At 43.2% G+C, this 16,670-nt stretch overlaps 1 protein-coding gene across 3 annotated transcripts in view; it reads right to left on the reverse strand.

Annotated features, from left to right (window-relative positions):
* Positions 1–795: 795 nt before the first annotated feature.
* Positions 796–16,670, reverse strand: part of LOC117359675 (C-factor-like) — a 94,866-nt gene continuing 78,991 nt past the window's right edge. For all 3 annotated transcript variants that reach the window (XM_033942892.1, XM_033942891.1, XM_033942890.1), the window contains 2 exons: positions 5,215–5,325; positions 796–1,058 (listed from right to left, as the gene is read on the reverse strand). In XM_033942892.1, the coding sequence (XP_033798783.1) occupies positions 945–1,058; positions 5,215–5,325 (225 nt within the window). In that variant the 3' untranslated portion in view covers positions 796–944. The remainder of the gene's footprint in view (positions 1,059–5,214; positions 5,326–16,670) is intronic.

Below are 16,670 nucleotides of genomic sequence, written 5' to 3' on the forward strand. Positions count from 1 at the left end.
GACATATTTGGCGTACACCAAATACAGCATTCCAGGAAAAGAGCCTCATACCAACGGTGAAGCATTGAGGTGGAAGTGTCATGGCTTGGGAATGCTTTGCTGCAGTAGGACCTGGCCAACTCACCATCATAGAATCCACCATGAATTCTACCATGTATCAGAGGGTGCTTGAGGAACATTTGAGACCATCTGAAAGAAAATTAAAGCTGAAGCAGAACTGGACCCTACAATATACCAGTAGATCCACCAAGAACTGGCTGAAAACCAAGAAAATGGAGAGTCTTGGAGTGGCCGAGTCAAAACCCTGATCTTAATCCCATTGAGATGCTGTGGGGTGATTTGAAACAGGCTGGACATGCAAGAAACCCCTCAAACATCAAAGAATACTGCACTGAGAAGTGGGCCAAACTTTCCTCAGACCGATGTCAGAGACTGGTAGATGGATACAAGAAGTGTCTCACTGAAGTTATTTCAGCTAAAGGGGGAAACGCTAGCTATTTATTCCTCAGTTAAAATACACATTTTATGGGATATCTTTTGTTTCATAAGTAAATCAAGGAAAATTTTTGTTGTTTACCTGCAATTACATTACTTTCTTTTCCAGAGATAAATAAAAAAAAAGATTTGTCATTGCTATGTGAACATTTTCTTAAGAAAGAACTGAATATTTCATGGGGTGTCCTAATTTTTTCACATGACTGTGGATGGTAGGAATATTTCTTTATTTTGACTTACATGGTAATTAATTTGGAAAAAAACAATGTAAAAATTTAAAAATAGAAAAATAACTGATGAAGAAGGAATTTTATTGTTTATCATAACATACATACATGTCAAATCATATATAGTACATGGTAGATGCCTTTTCTTTTCACAGGCAAAGCAATTTAGCAGCAATTTTGATAATTCCATGAATTGCTTCTGCTTTTAAACAGGTTCTACTCTCACCAGGGAATGGTATTGCCTTCCCAGTCTACCAGGATTCCATTGTGTTTCTCAGAGAGGGCACATAGAACTTTCAGGATCCCATGCACACTCTCATCCACAGTCAGGGGTGCCTTTGCAAAAGAAAATGGTATGAATTAGAGGAGTAAACACACATTATACCACAGATGTATCAATGTTCAGTGAAAGCAACATGGTCAGATTATCCGTAAGGGATCTGATATTCAAAGTGAGTTATGTGTTCACTGGCATATGATGAATAAATACTTCTCCCTTGATTTTTGGTACTTATACAGGTAAAACTGGGTTTTTCTAATTTGATAGATGCCACAATTTTATCTATATAAAAACAGGCTAGCATTGGGGCAGGGTGAAGGTTGTGTCAGGAGGCATACAGTGGACAAGTTACACACTTTAAGTTAGGGATGCTAAATTTGTGACGTCGCAGCAGCCATTTCTATTAGGCAGCTGCATAAGGCAGGATCACCCCCCCCCCCCCCCCAATCGACTCCACTGGACTACCAGGGAGCTAAGGTAGGTCCAGGAGAGCTTACTCATATTGAGGGGCAGGGAGAAGGTTCTGAATGACTTGGGCTGGTGGAAGAAAAAGGGATGGATCAATATTGAGCTGGGGCCCGCATAAGCTTCAGTGGCCTGCCCCATTTAAATTAGCCCCAAATATTCAGTGCCGGTGTCTGCACATGGCCCGGCACTGAATATTTGGGGTAAATTCTACTCCAGATGTCAGCATTTAGAAAAACACCAGCTGCCACAGGCTGAATATTACTGCTATAGTCTTTATAAAATACAAGAGGTAACTAGCAGAAGCTGCAGCTAGATCAAAGTCATAGTTACTAAAGAACATGCATGCTTTGCAATTCCACCTGCACTCCACCCCAGATCATGCCTACACATGCATCTCATAAAAAGTACATTAAAGTACACATGTTCTTATCATTGCCTGTATGGTAACAGTAAATGTTGGCATTTAAAGACCAGGTGAAACAGGAAATGAAGCTTTAAAGAACGGAAGGTGAAAAACTGTCCTCTTGGTTGATCCAAAGAAGTATGGGTTCTCTGAAGCAGCCAATTTGGCGAAACGCATCAGAACCCGACTGCATATTTACAATCCTTTGCTTCACCAAGATATGGTTTTTTAAATAATTAGTGAAATAGGTTCACAATTTATAGCACGATTAGCACATTTGTGCAAAAGTGAAAACTTATTACCATTTGGAGTGCCGTAATTGATCAAGGGGGGCCACATTTAGGGGTTTGTCCCCATTTGTGGGCTCTCTACCTGACGGTTCTGAGCACTTCTTAGATAATTGCTATTGATGTAAGATCAAACAGGGGGTGATCGTTAGTACATTCTTTTGGCAGATAAAGACCTGCATGGTCCATCCAATCTGTCCAACAAGATGGTTACATTGAATCTGGCACTCTGCACAGGTTGCACACTTCTTAATTTCTGTCTCTCCCTGTCAATTTTGGAGCACAGATTATAGAAGTCTTCCAGCACTGTTCCTACTTCCCAACTGCTAGAGTTACCATCAAGGCCCACTCCAGCCTTGATTCTGATCTGTTTTTGCCATTTACAGGACCCAGACCTATAGTCTGGCATTGGTCTTACTTTCCAATCTCTGAAGCTACCATCAAAAGTCACGCCAGTTATGAAGACATTTAAGTTTTGCTTTAATTGAATGCCATCTTTTTTTTTATATAGTGTTCCCCTGTGTTTATCCCACACATTCTTGAATTCATCACCATTTTTGTCTTCACAACCTCCTGCATTCAAGACATTCACAACCCTTTCTGTGCAAAAGTATTTCCTGACATTGTTCCTAAGTCTCCCACCCTGCATTCTACTGCTTTCCCGTCTCTGAAAAAGATTTTATTACAAAAGCCCTTTCATACACACAAAATAGTTTTATAGGCACAAGAAAAGTTTATACAATTACCACTAAAGGGGTAATTCTATAGTACAGATACTAACATTTACATGTCCATTAAGCATGTAAATTTTTAGAATGGCATTTATGCATGTATGTTTGCATCTACATGTAAATGCCAAATTCCACCTAAGACATATTCTACTTAACTTACATAGTTTATATTTGCAGTGGGACATACTGTATAAAGGGGCAGGGTTCAAACTTACAAACTATGAGGGACTCTGTGGGACTGTTGGATGATCAATGAGCGAAAGTGGCACTCAGGGCAGATAAGGCCATAGCGGAAAAAACTGAATGAATTCTTTGTTTCGGTCTTTACAGAAGAAGATGTAAGAGATTTACCTGAACCAGAAATGGTTTTCAAGGGTGATGATGCGGAAGAAATGAAAGAAATCTTGGTGAATCTGGAAGATATACTGAGCCAAATCGACAAGTTAAAAAGTGATAAATCGCCAGGACCGGATGGTATACATCCCAGGGTATTGAACTACAAAATGAAATTGCTGACCTGCTGTTAGTGATCTATAACCTGTCATTAAAATCATCTGTAGTACCTGAAGATTGGAGGGTGGCCAATGTTACACCAATTTTTAAAAAGGGCTCCAGGGGAGATCTGGGAAATTACAGACCGGTAAGCCTCACTTTAGTGCCGGGCAAAATGGTGGAAACGATTATAAAAAATAAAATTGTGGAACACATAGGCAAACATGATTTAATGAGACAGAGTCAGCATGGATTCAGCTGAGGGAGATCTTGCCTCACAAATTTGCTTGACTTTGAAGGTGTGAATAAACATGTGGATAAAGATGAGCCGGTTGATTTAGTATATCTAGATTTTCAGAAAGCTTTTGATAAAGTTCCTCACGAGAGACTCCTGAGAAAATTAAAGTGTCATGGGATAAGTGGCAAAGTTAAGTTGTGGATTAGGAATTAGTTATCGGATAGAAAACAGAGGGTAGGGCTAAATAGTTATTTTTCTCAATGGAGAAGAATAAACAGTGGAGTGCCGCAGGGGTCTGTACTGGGACCGGTGCTATTTAACTTATTTATAAATGATCTGGAAATTGGAACGAGTGAGGTGATTAAATTTGCAGATGACACTAAACTGTTTAAAGTTGTTAAAATGCATGCGGATTGTGAAAAATTGCAGGTGGACCTTAGGAAACTGGAAGACTGGGCGTCCAAATGGCAGATGAAATTTAATATGGACAAATGGAAAGTGATGCACATTGGGAAGAATAACCTGAATCACAGTTACCGGATGCTAGGGTCCACCTTCGGGATTAGCACACAAGAAAAGGATCTGGGTATCATCGTAGACAATACGATGAAATCTTCCGCCTATTGTGCGGCGGTGGCCAAAAAAACAAATAGGATGCTAGGAATTATTTTAAAAGAGATGGTTAACAAAACTAAGAATGTTATCATGTCCCTGTATTGCTCCATGGTGCAACCTCATCTGGAGTACTGCGTTCAGTTCTGGTCTTCTTATCTCAAGAAAGATATACTGGCACTAAAAAGGTTCAAAGAAGAGCGACCAAGATGGTAAAGGGGATGGGACTCCTCTCGTATGAGGAAAGACTCTTCAGGTCTCTTCAACTTGGAAAAGAGACGGCTGAGTAGAGATATGATTGAAGTCTACAAAATCCTGAGTGGAGTAGAACGGGTACAAGTGGATCGATTTTTCACTCCATCAAAAATGACAAAGACTATTGGACACTCTATGAAGTTACAGGGAAATACTTTTAAAACCAATTGGAGGAAATTTTTTTTTACTCAGAGAATAGTTAATAAGCTCTGGATCGCATTGCCAGAGGACGTGGTAAGAGCAGACTAGTAAAAGGGGGCAGAGGGGTGGGCGGTCCACCCTGGTGCCATCTTGGTGAGTGTGCTGGCACCCTTCCTCCTCTCCCCCCTCCCCCCGGTACCACTCTCTCTTCACTAGCGCAAGCAGGAACTCCAACTTGCTGCTCGCACCAGCGTCAGCTCTTCCTCTGACTTCACTTCCAGGTCCTGCGCCTAGGAAGTGACATCAGAGGGAGAGCCGACACCGACAGCAAGTTGGTGATGCTGCTGGGCATGGGGTACGGAAGGGGTGCGCATGTGGCGGGGGGGGGGGAAGCGCCTCTCACCTTCACTACGCCACTGTACCCAGTTATACTAGAGCTGTATAAAGAAAAGTAGGTGTTTTCTTTCCTGTATACAACAGGCTCCTACCACATACCTGTTACAGAATTGCTCTTAATAGGACTCTGGATTCAACTTCTTTTAGAAAGAATTGAATCAGTTTTCAAATGTTTGAATTTCTAGTTACCTGGGGTCCTCCAAGATCAGTTTTCACCCAACCTGGGTGGATCGCAGTGCAGAGAATCCCATCTTCTTTGTACACCACAGATTGACATCTTGTTAGCATATTCAGAGCAGCCTGTACAACAACAACAACCCCCCCCACACACACACACATACAATTTTTAGCAAATTGTGTAATATTATGTGAACACTGCCACTGCCTATACTATAACCAGTTGTGCAGATAAGCAGGAAGCTCTGTTTTCAATGCCATTTCTTAACACTAATTCAATAGAAAAAAATACTAATTAATAAAAAAATATGGGTCTGTCTTGAGGGGCCAATGGAACAACTGTACAGGAGTCCTGGATTGATTCCCAGACCTAAATTCTACTCATCAAGCCAGCAAGGATTAGGAAAGTGCAATATTCACAACCCCAGAGCCTTTACACACAGGTGTGTGGTGACTGAGTCAGGATTGCCCTAAAACCTAAGTGAGGCTCCCCTGTCCACAAAAAAATAGCAGGATAAGAGAGAGTTTAATTTGTGCTGGGGGAGCACCCAGGGCAGGATTAACCAATAGGCCAAGTAGGCACGTGCCTAGGGCCCAAAACGGTCAGGGGGGCCCGATGAAGGAGGGCATCAACATTGTTTTTTTTCCAAACAGTGATGGCCCCTCCAGCATCGATCGGCAACACGGGCCCCCCCCCCCCCCCCAATTGGCAATGAGCCCTCCCCCATCGACGGAAAGTAAGACAAGCAAGCAAGGCGGGTAAGAAAGGCAATGGGAACTGTAATTGTGCAAACGGTGCTGCTTGCCCAAAGCTTCCCTCTGACGTAGCTTCCTGTTTCTGCCTGGGCGCATGGTGGGGTGGGGCGGGGCAGGGGGCCCAGTGTACTTGTGTGCCTAGGGGCCCTCGATGAATTAATCCTGCCCTGGGAGCACCACAATTCTCAGAAACACCTGAGTCTAGGTCCTGACAGACAATGAAAGCTACAGATTGTCCAGGTAAACCAATTAAGAAGAGTAAGGCTCTCTGAGTGAAAGGGTCAGTTTAAGGAGCTGACTAAGCATGACACAGCAAAACTCCTCAGTGACATATCTACAGGCAGGGCTTAGAGGAGACATGAGTAGCAGATTCCTTCCAGCCAGAGCCACAATCATTTACCCCTGTTAAAAGCTATAGCTGCAATGGTTGAGACACATAGAGCAGGGGTGCCTACACTTTTTGGGCTTGCGAGCTACTTTTAAAATGACCAAGTCAAAATGATCTACCAACAATAAAATTTATAAAAACACAAAGCACACTGTACGCAGAGAAAATGTTAATTATCATTTATATTCCACGGGTTTTCAAAGAGGTCAAGGCAGATGACTTTATGTAATGTCACCTCAGGAACAACTATACAAAAATAGACAAATATACCCCCTCCCTTTTTACTAAACTGCGATAGCGGTTTTTAGCGCAGGGAGCTGCTCTCGATGCTCATAGGCTCCCTGCGCTAAAAAACGCTATTGCAGTTTAGTAAAAGAGGGCCATAGTGCAAAATATAGACAGCAGATATAAATTCTCAAAACGGACACATTTTGATCACTAAATTGAAAATAAAATCATTTTCCCTACCTTTGTTGTCTGGTAATTTCATGAGTCTCTGGTTGCACTTTCTTCTTCTGACTGTGCATCCAATATTTCTTCCCTTCTTTCAGCCTCTTGTATGCTTCCTCTCCTCCAGACCTCATTCCCTCCCCCAACTTTTTCTTCCTTTCTCCCTGTCCCCCTTTCTTTCTGTCTGTCGTTCTCTCTCCATACCCCTTTCTTTCTTTCTTTTTCCCTTCTTTCTTTCTGTCTCCCTGCCTGCTCCCAAGCCACCGCCGTCGCCATCGGGGAACAGGCCTCCAAACCACCACCGCCGCCATCGGGGAACAGGCCTCCAAACCACTGACGTCACAAGCTCTCCCTGTTTCCCCACACCAAAGCTTCGGGCCGACCTGATTTCCTCTCCCTGACGTCATTTCTGAAGTCAGAGAGGAAGTTCTGGGCCAGCCAGGCAGCGACGTCAGAGTTGATGTTGGGTGGGGGAAGTTGGTTGGCTCAGCGCTTCTGAGTCAGGAAGCAAGTAGAACGCGAAGGCAACGTGATCGACTTGCGTTGCCTTCGCAATCTACCAGTCGATTGTGATCAACCTTTTGGACACCCCTGATCTAGAGGGTAATTTCAAAACACAGTTATCCATTCCAGGAGTGAGTCTTTCGGCTAATCCTGGTTTCTGTCAAACTCATCCTGGTGCATTACTCACCTCATCCTGCAGCACTGATTTCAATGGATAGAATCATGGGCTACAAATATTATACTGCTTAAGTTTAAAACCAAGACCAGCCAGAAAGACTCTCTCCTAGAATAAGTAACTTGGCAGCTCTGAATGTGTCACGCCTATTTTCAGAGATGCCAAGTTACTCAGTTCCAGGCTGGAAATTTTAGCCAGTCTTGGTTTTAAACTTACATCCCAAAGCAGTGCAGGATTTGTAATGCCTGTACATGCCCATTAAAATCAGTCCTTAAAAGTCCTATAATGCACCAGGATAAGTTTCAAGTTTCAAGTTTATTAAAATTTTTGATTAATCGCTTAATCTTGCTTCAAAGCGATGTACATACATAAAAGAAAATATTTAAATTACAACTTTAAGATAAAATTGCATTTTTAAAATTAACAATAAAACAATAATTAATATATAACCATTAAATAAAAAAATTAAATGCAAATTAACAAACATGAATGAAGGGAAAAAGGGGAAATGAAATACAATTTATAATAGAAAAGAAGGTAGGGAAAAACATAAGGATGGGAGTTCAAAGAATTGTCGAAAGCAGCATTATTGCATTCAAGGGAAGAACTTGTTAATCAAAAGCATCTTTAAATAGGAATGTTTTTAAGTTAATCTTAAATTTCTCAATATCATGTTCTTTCCTTAAGTATATTGGCAGAGAGTTCCAAATTTGTGGAGCAGTAACAGAGAATATATATTGTCTTCTAGTATTAATGATTTTGAGAGATGGAATTGTTAATAAATGCTGTTCGTTGGATCGTAATGTTCTATTTGTAGAGTAAGGAATTAGTGTATTAAAAATAAATGCAGGTGTTTTAAAAAGCATCGCTTTAAAAGTGAGTAGGCTTAGTTTATATGTTATTCTATGGGATACTGGAAGCCAATGAGCTTTCTTGAGTAGTGGTGTTACGTGATCAAATTTTTTTGTCCTTGTTAGTAATTTAATTGAAGTATTTTGTATTATTTGAAGTCGTCTTATTTCATTCTGTGCAATTCCTTTATAAAGGGCATTGCAGTAATCTATTCTAGAGATTACTAAAGAGTGGATCAGGATATTTAGAGATTTGGAACAAAGATATTGTGAAAGATAGCGAATTTGACGGAGTCTATAGAATGATGATTTTACGATACTACCTATGTGTTCATGAAAAGTTAATTTACTGTCAAATATGACTCCTAGAAGAAGGTGGTCAGTATTAGAGAGCTGCACGGGAACGGGGATGACGGGAATCCCGCGGGACCCGCGGGGATCCCGCGGGTTCCCCCTTTGGGTCACGGGGATCCCGTGGGGACGCCCCCTAGGGTCGCGGGGATCCCGTGGGGACGCCTCCGAGGGTCGCGGGGTTCCTGCGGGGTTGGATCGCAGCGGGGTTGGTCGAGCCGCGAGGGTAGTCTCCTTCTCCTTACCTGCCCTGTCGCAGCACACATCCGACCGGAAATCTTCCCGATGTCAGCGCTGACGTCGGAGGGAGGGCTTAAGCAAAGCCCTCCCTTCCTCCGACGTCAGCGCTGACATCAGGAAGACTTCCGGTCGGCTGTGTGCGGCAGGGCAGGTAGGAAGGAAGAAGGCAATGGCGTACGAAAGAGGGGGGAGGGGGCGGTCCGCCCCGGAGAATGTGCACAGCCGGTCAGGTCCCCCGATCGACCGACAACAGGCCCGGCCGACAAATCTCCCTGCCCTGTAGCCGCGAATCTAAATTACCTCTTACAGCAGCTTCACTACTCCAGCTGCTGTAAGAAGGTAATTTAGATTCGCGGCTACAGGACAGGGAGATTTGTCCGACCGGGCCTGTTCTGTTGTCGGTCAGGTGCAAAAGCGCCACAAAGGTGGAGGCAGGGAGGGAGGAAAGGTGGAGTGGAGAAGAAAAGACGCTTAAGGGGGGAGAAGGCCGCTGAAAGTACTGGGGAAGACAAAGGGGTGGAAAAGAACGCTGAAAGGACATGGGGTAAACGGGAGGAAGGGGGGGGGAAGGACCCTGAAAGCACTGGGGAAGACAAAGGGGTGGAGAATGCCACTGAAAGGACATGGGGAAGACAGAGGGGGGAGAAGGCCGCTGAAAGGACATGAGGAAGGCAGAGAGGGGAGAAAGATGCTGCCTGACAGGACATGGGAAAGATGGTGGGGGAGAAGGACACTGAAAGGAAATGGGGAAGAGGGAATGGGAAGAAGACGTTGGCAGAGAAGAAGACAGAGGTGCCAGACTATGGGGGGAGCGGAGGGAAAAAGATGGGTGCCAGACCAATTTGGGAGGGGGGAGAAAGGGAGAGGCACAGTAACAGAGCAAATGGAAGACACAGAGAGAAGAGAGGCAGTGGATGGAAGGAATTGAATGAGAACATGAAGAAAGCAGAAACCAGGCAATAAAGGTAGGAAAAAAATTATTATTATTTTTTTTTTTTGCTTAAGGATAAAGTAGTATATTAGTTGTGTTGATAAAAATTTATAAACATTAGAGGCTCTGGTAGAAACCCGTTTACAAAGTATGTATTCTTCCCAATTAATATTTCCAAATTAATAAAGTCTTTTTGCTTATTTTTAAATGGGTTTCTACCAGAGCCTTTAATTCAGTAGCATAATTAAATGAAATAACTATTTCTGTAGTTTATAGGGACAGGCGGGGACGTAGGGGATTCCTCGCGGGGACGGGTGGGGACGGAGGGGATTCCTTGCGGGGACGGGTGGGGACGGAGGGATTCCTCACGGGGACGGGTGGGGACGGGTTGGAGTCCTCACGGGGACGGGTGGGGACGGGTGGGACTTTGGCGGGGACGGGTGGGGACGGGTGGGATTTCTGTCCCCGCGCAACTCTCTAGTCAGTATTCCAGGAATGTCCCTAGATTTCTAGCCTGGAACTGGGTAATTTGACATCTCTGGTTTTGTTTTGGTTTGGTTCTTAAGGTATGGGAAGGTTCTGAGTTTCTTTTTTGCCTAAATTTGTGTACAGTATTTTGCATTGAAGGGATTGTTTGTTGGTCTTATTGAAGTGGCATCACAACTTTAATATAACATTAGTTTGTCATAATATCATACAAGATTTTAAGTTTTAAATGATGAGACACTGCCTCTTGAGGGATCTTGAATTGTTTCCACAGATGTGTTGGCTGAGGATAAGTAGGATGTGTAAGAGAGAAGAGAGGCTTGAAGGCATAAGCATCATCCTATATAATAAAACGCTAACCGCGCATGCGCACTCAGACCTGCGTGATCTGTAATCCCTGATCCGTAGGTCCGTGGTCAGAGTGCGTATGCGGCGGACAGATCAGAAAAGCACAGCACAGCCGGCAACTCCCCCCCCTCCCGCCCTCACTCACTGCCAAAACCACCACCTCCTCCTTCTCGCCGGCTCACCCGGCTTTTAAATGAAGAGAAAAGCGCTGCACCGCACTAACGCTGGCTTTGCTGTCTTCTGTCCACTGCGGCCACCCTCTCTGACTACTTCCTGTTTCCGCTAGGGTTGGCCGCAGTGGATAGAAGACGCCGAAGCCAGCGGCTGTAGCCGCCAATCTCCGTTCCTCCGGGGGGGGATGTCTGGGAGGAGAGGGATCGCGGCCACTCAGCACCCCCACCGAGGAGCCCAGCAACTTTCCGCTGCCCGGGACCCGAGTCATTTGCTGCCCCTCCTCTTCCCTTACCGCGGGCCCGACTGGCGATTTAAGCAGAGTGTGTAGCAGTCTTCACACACTGCTTCGGGCCCTTCTACTGCCCTGATTTGCTCCGGACGTGCCAGAGTAAATCAGGGCAGTAGAAGGACCCGAAGCAGCGTGTGAAGACTGCTGCACATGCTGCTTGAATCGTCATGTATAGTCGGGCCTGCGGGACGGGAAGGGAAGGGGGGGGCGGCAAAGGACTCGGGCCCGCGTTTGTAGCCGCGACTGTGGGAAGGGAAAGGGGGTAGAGGAAACGCTAATGCTGCTGCACAGGGAACTGGTGTGGGGGGAGGGAAATGGAGGGGGAGGGAATGCTGCTTCGGACAGACAGACAGAGGGAAGAAGGGAGACAGAAAGAAAAGAAGACACAGGGGCAGGGAGATATACAGAAAGACAAACAGACAAAGGGGGACAGAGACAGATAGAAAGAAAGACAGCGGGAGTCGCGTCAGAAGGGGTGCGGGATGCCGCAGAGGGAACTTTTCCAATGGGTGCAACTGGGCAACTGTCGGGAGCCTCTGATCAGGGGCAGAGCAAGGTAAGTGTATCATAGGGATAAGAAGGAGGAGGGGGGGAGAAAAAGAAAGGGACGCCTACTGCTGGACAGGGGGAGAAGGAAAGAGGTGCTGATGGACAGGGGGGGTGAAGAAAAAGGAACGGAGGCCTAATGTTGGACAGGGGGAGAAGGAAGGTGCTGCTGGACAGGGGGGAGGTAAAACAAAGGGAGAAGGGCTGCTGCTGCATAAGGAGAGCTGTGAAGGGGTGGTGGTGGACACAGGGGAGGTAAAAGGAAGGAAGAATGGACAGGGGGAGCAGGCAAGGGGTGGTGATGGACAGCCAAGGAAAAAGAAAGACAGAAAGAAAGCGGCTAAGGAGAGAGAGAGAGAGAAAGAAATAAAGAGAGACACACACACATATATTCTAGCACCCGTTAATGTAACGGGCTATAAGGCTAGTCTGTGAATACTTTTCTCACATCACTTTAATTCAATTACCTTACAGACCTATATACTATATCTACTGAAGTTTACACTATTTAATTTTTTGACACTATTTTAATTGGGCATTTGATATGTATTTGTAGACTCCGATTCGCCCTTCCCCAGCTACGCAGGTCCACTTTAGCCTCCTGAAACAGCTGAGTCACTAACATCCTATATGAGATATGATACCTCAGAGAGAGTTGGCTAGTGGGATCGTTTGTTATATTTTTCAATTTACTGTAACATGCTTCAGGCTTTTTGGTAGGACATGACATCAAGTAAAGTAGCTAAGTGCAATTTAGAAAGATAACTGGGAGCAGTTAAATAAGTGGAGGAGGAAGAGTAATCCCAAGCTGGTCAAAGTTTCAGGGTATTTGCAATGAATATTTATTTAATTTTCTATACCGATTTATTTCATGCACATTCACTGCATTAATCCTGGAAAAGTACTACTAGCTGGGCTTTCCATTGGATAAGTTTGGGAACTTCTGCTATAGAAGAAGAAATAACTATTCCATGGCCTGAAGATAGACAGCTAAAATAATTGTATTTATTTTAATATTTATTTTTCACTTATAGCCTAAGTGATTTACATTCAGGTACTCAAGCATCTTCCCTATCTGTCCTGATAGGCTCACTCTTTATCTAATATAACTAGGGTAATGGGGGATTAAATGACTTGCCCAGGGTCACAAAGAGCAGCATGGGATTTGAACCCACAACCATACACTGTCCAAATATGGCACACAGGCATTAGTTTATATGCTTCTTCAATACCATAACAGAATACAGACTTGCTTTGAAAAGATGTAGAGGCAAGGGCTGGAAAGTGGCAGTACTGCATGCATGAATCCTGAAATCCTTCGGAAGGAGGGACAAGAAGAAAAAAGAAAAGGAAGGTGTAGGTAGAGGAAGCAGGACCTAACAGCAGCAGAAACCACAGGGTAACTGGCAATAATTGGCAAGCTGTTGGGCAACAGTCTTGCTACTTTTAATAGCTGTTCAGATTAAGAACATGAGAATAGCCTTACTGGGTCAGACCAATGGTCCATCAAACCCAGTAGCCCATTCTCACGGTGACCAATCCAGATCACTAGTACCTGGCCAAAACCCAAGGAGTAGCAATATTCCATGCTACTGATCCAGGGCAATAACTCAATAACAGACTATGGAATATTCTAATTTCTATGTTAAACCTTATCAAAAATTAAATGATATGAATTTATTAATGGTTATAAATTTTACTAAATCAGGAAACTTATAGTTTCTTTGGTTTATTAAGAACTAGCTGATGCCCCGGCGTTGCACGGGTATTTAATTATAGCAATAACACTGTAAATGGATTCAAATAAAGATACTTTATAGTGGTGAATGAAATTATTTTTTTACAGCTTAATAAAAAGTACAATATTCAAATTATAATGTGAAATATTTGACAAAATGAATACAATACAACTAACGCAAAACGTGATTATAAACAACATTTTTAGTTTCACCTCCAGGAGCAAGAACATATAAATTCTTGGGTGAACCCACCCTTGAGCAAGCAACATAGAGTTGTGGGCCGAGAGACCCCCAGAACATATCACCCCAGGTAGTGAGGGATCTGCATACCAAGTTTCGTTCAAATCGGTCAAGCCGTTTTTGAATTAATGTGAGAATGGCAGCTTTTTACATTTTTTCCATTGACATGAATGGGTGAAATCTGATTTTCTGTTTGTAGCTCCGCCCATGTGTGTAAGTGGGCCGTGAGACCCCCAGAACATATCACCCCAGGTAGTGAGGGATCTGCATACCAAGTTTCGTTCAAATCGGTCAAGCCGTTTTTGAATTACTGTGAGAATGGCAGCTTTTTACATTTTTTCCATTGACATGAATGGGTGAAATCTGATTTTCTGTTTGTAACTCCGCCCACGTATGCAGGTGGGCCGCGAGACCCCCAGAACATATCACCCCAGGTAGTGAGGGATCTGCATACCAAGTTTCGTTCAAATCGGTCAAGCCGTTTTTGAATTACTGTGAGGATGGCAGCTTTTTACATTTTTTCCATTGACATGAATGGGTGAAATCTGATTTTCTGTTTGTAGCTCCGCCCACGTGTGCAGGTGGGCCGTGAGACCCCCAGAACATATCACCCCAGGTAGTGAGGGATCTGCATACCAAGTTTCGTTCAAATCGGTCAAGCCGTTTTTCAATTACTGTGAGAATGGCAGCTTTTTACATTTTTTCCATTGACATGAATGGGTGAAATCTGATTTTATGTTTGTAGCTCCGCCCACGTGTGCAGGTGGGCCACTAGACCCCCATAACATATCATCCCAGGTAGTGAGGGATCTGCATACCAAGTTTCGTTCAAATCGGTCAAGCCGTTTTTGCGTGATCGCGGCACATACACACACACATACACACATACATACCTCCGATTTTATATATATAGAAGAAGAAGATTAAAGTATGCAGCTTAGCTAGTTCCATTGCTATTTTTGATTATAATGTATTAGTACATAATAAGAAGATTAATTTGAGTAGATGCTATTTTATTGTTATAAATGCTATTAGTTGTCGTGTATTCATTATGTATTTGAATATAATTATTAATTAGGGGGAATTTTTAGATGAATGATTTGGTTATTAATTTTATGATGATTTGGAAGATTATATGCTGTATGGGTTTTGGTAATTAATGAGAGGGTAATTTCCAATTAAATTGGGTTGGGTTAATTTAGATATTTCTAATAGTTTTAGCTATGGTCTTTTAGTTTTTTTATATATATGATAAAATTGTATTAATATAGGAAATTTGAGCTATATTGGGTAAAATGGGTTAGAAATTACATTACATTACATTACATTAGGGATTTCTATTCCGCCATTACCTTGCGGTTCAAGGCGGATTACAAAAGGTTAATTTAAAAAAACAGAGTTACAATGATTAGCTAGAGAGGTAAGTTGTAGATCTTATAAACATTTAACGGGTTGTTAAGGGTGAGGTGGTTTGTAAAAGAATTAATAGGTGGTCATAGTGGAGGTTCTTTTGTTATTATTAGTGCGGTAATGGGTAGATCAAATGTCAGTTTTAGAGTTACTAAGAGGTCGTGATGTTATTGCTGCTTCAGGAATTTCTTGAAAAGTATGGTTTTTATTTCTTTTCTGAACGTCCTACAGTCTGGGGTGGTCATCAGAAGGTTGGAGATCTGGTTGTCCAGCCTTGCGGCTCGAGTGGCTAGGAGGCCGTCGTGTAGTTTTGTTCTTTTTACTTCCTTGATTGGGGGGGGGTATGAATGGGGAGTGCGTTTTTCTGTGTCTGGTAGTGGGTGCTTGGATGAGGCGATTGTTCAAGTATGATGGGCTGTCTCCGTGTAGGGTTTTAAATAATATGCAGTAGAATTTGAATTGGATTCTTTCTTGGATTGGAAGCCAATGTGAGTTGATGAAGGCTTCAGTGATGTGGTCATGTTTTCTCAATGAGTAGATGAGTCTCAAAGCTGTATTTTGGATTGTTTGGAGTTGTCTAATCGTCGTTACAGGGCAAGGAAGGAAGAGGATGTTGCAGTAGTCCAATATACCTAGTATTAGGGATTGTACTATAAGTTGGAATTGTGTTCTTTCAAAGAATTTTCGGACTTGTCTCAGATTTCTCATGATTGCGAATGATTTCTGAATTGTTTTATTTATTTGCGGTTGCATAGTGCAGCATCTGTCTATGGTCATGCCAAGTAGTTTTATGGTGGTTTGGATGGGATATTTGATTGCGTTTATATCTAGGTTGGTTGTGGTTTGGACCTTGTCATTTTCGAGAAGGATGAATTTGGTTTTGTCTTGGTTGAGTTTAAGTTTGTGATTTTTCATCCAGGTTGTGACTGTTTCAAGTGTTTGGTGAAGTTTGTCTGTCATGGTAGGTTTAGAATGATCGTATGGGATGAGGATGGTGATGTCATCAGCATAACTATAGGTGGTTATGCCTAGATTGTCCAGATGCGTTCCTAGAGAAGCAGTGTAGAGATTGAAGAGGGTAGGGGATAGTGGAGATCCTTGTGGTACGCCGCAGGGGTTTGACCAGGATTCTGACTTTTCTTTGTTTGATTTTACACTGTAGGTTCTGAGTTTTAGGAATCCTTCAAACCAAGAGTATACTTTATCTGAGATGCCTATTGCGTCTAAGATCTGTAGAAGGATGTTGTGATCCACTAAGTCGAATGCCGCAGTTAGGTCCAGTTGTATGAGAAGCATTTTTTTCCCTGTACTAAGGTGTTGTCTGACGGTATCCATAAGGGAGCCTAGTAGTGTCTCTGTACTGAAGTTTGTTCTGAATCCTGATTGCATGGGGTTGAGTAGGTTGTGGTCATCTATGTAATTGGTGAGGAGTTTGGCTACTAGGCCTTCTATAATTTTGACATATAGCGGAATTGAGGCTATAGGTCTAAAGTTAGATGGGTGGTTTTGTGGTGCTTTTGGGTCTTTTTGGATTGGGGTGATGATGATTTCGCTGAGGTCAGCAGGGAATGTGCCTTCTGTGAGCGTGAA

Source organism: Geotrypetes seraphini, chromosome 4, assembly GCF_902459505.1.
Source record: "Geotrypetes seraphini chromosome 4, aGeoSer1.1, whole genome shotgun sequence".
Taxonomy (NCBI): domain Eukaryota; kingdom Metazoa; phylum Chordata; class Amphibia; order Gymnophiona; family Dermophiidae; genus Geotrypetes; species Geotrypetes seraphini.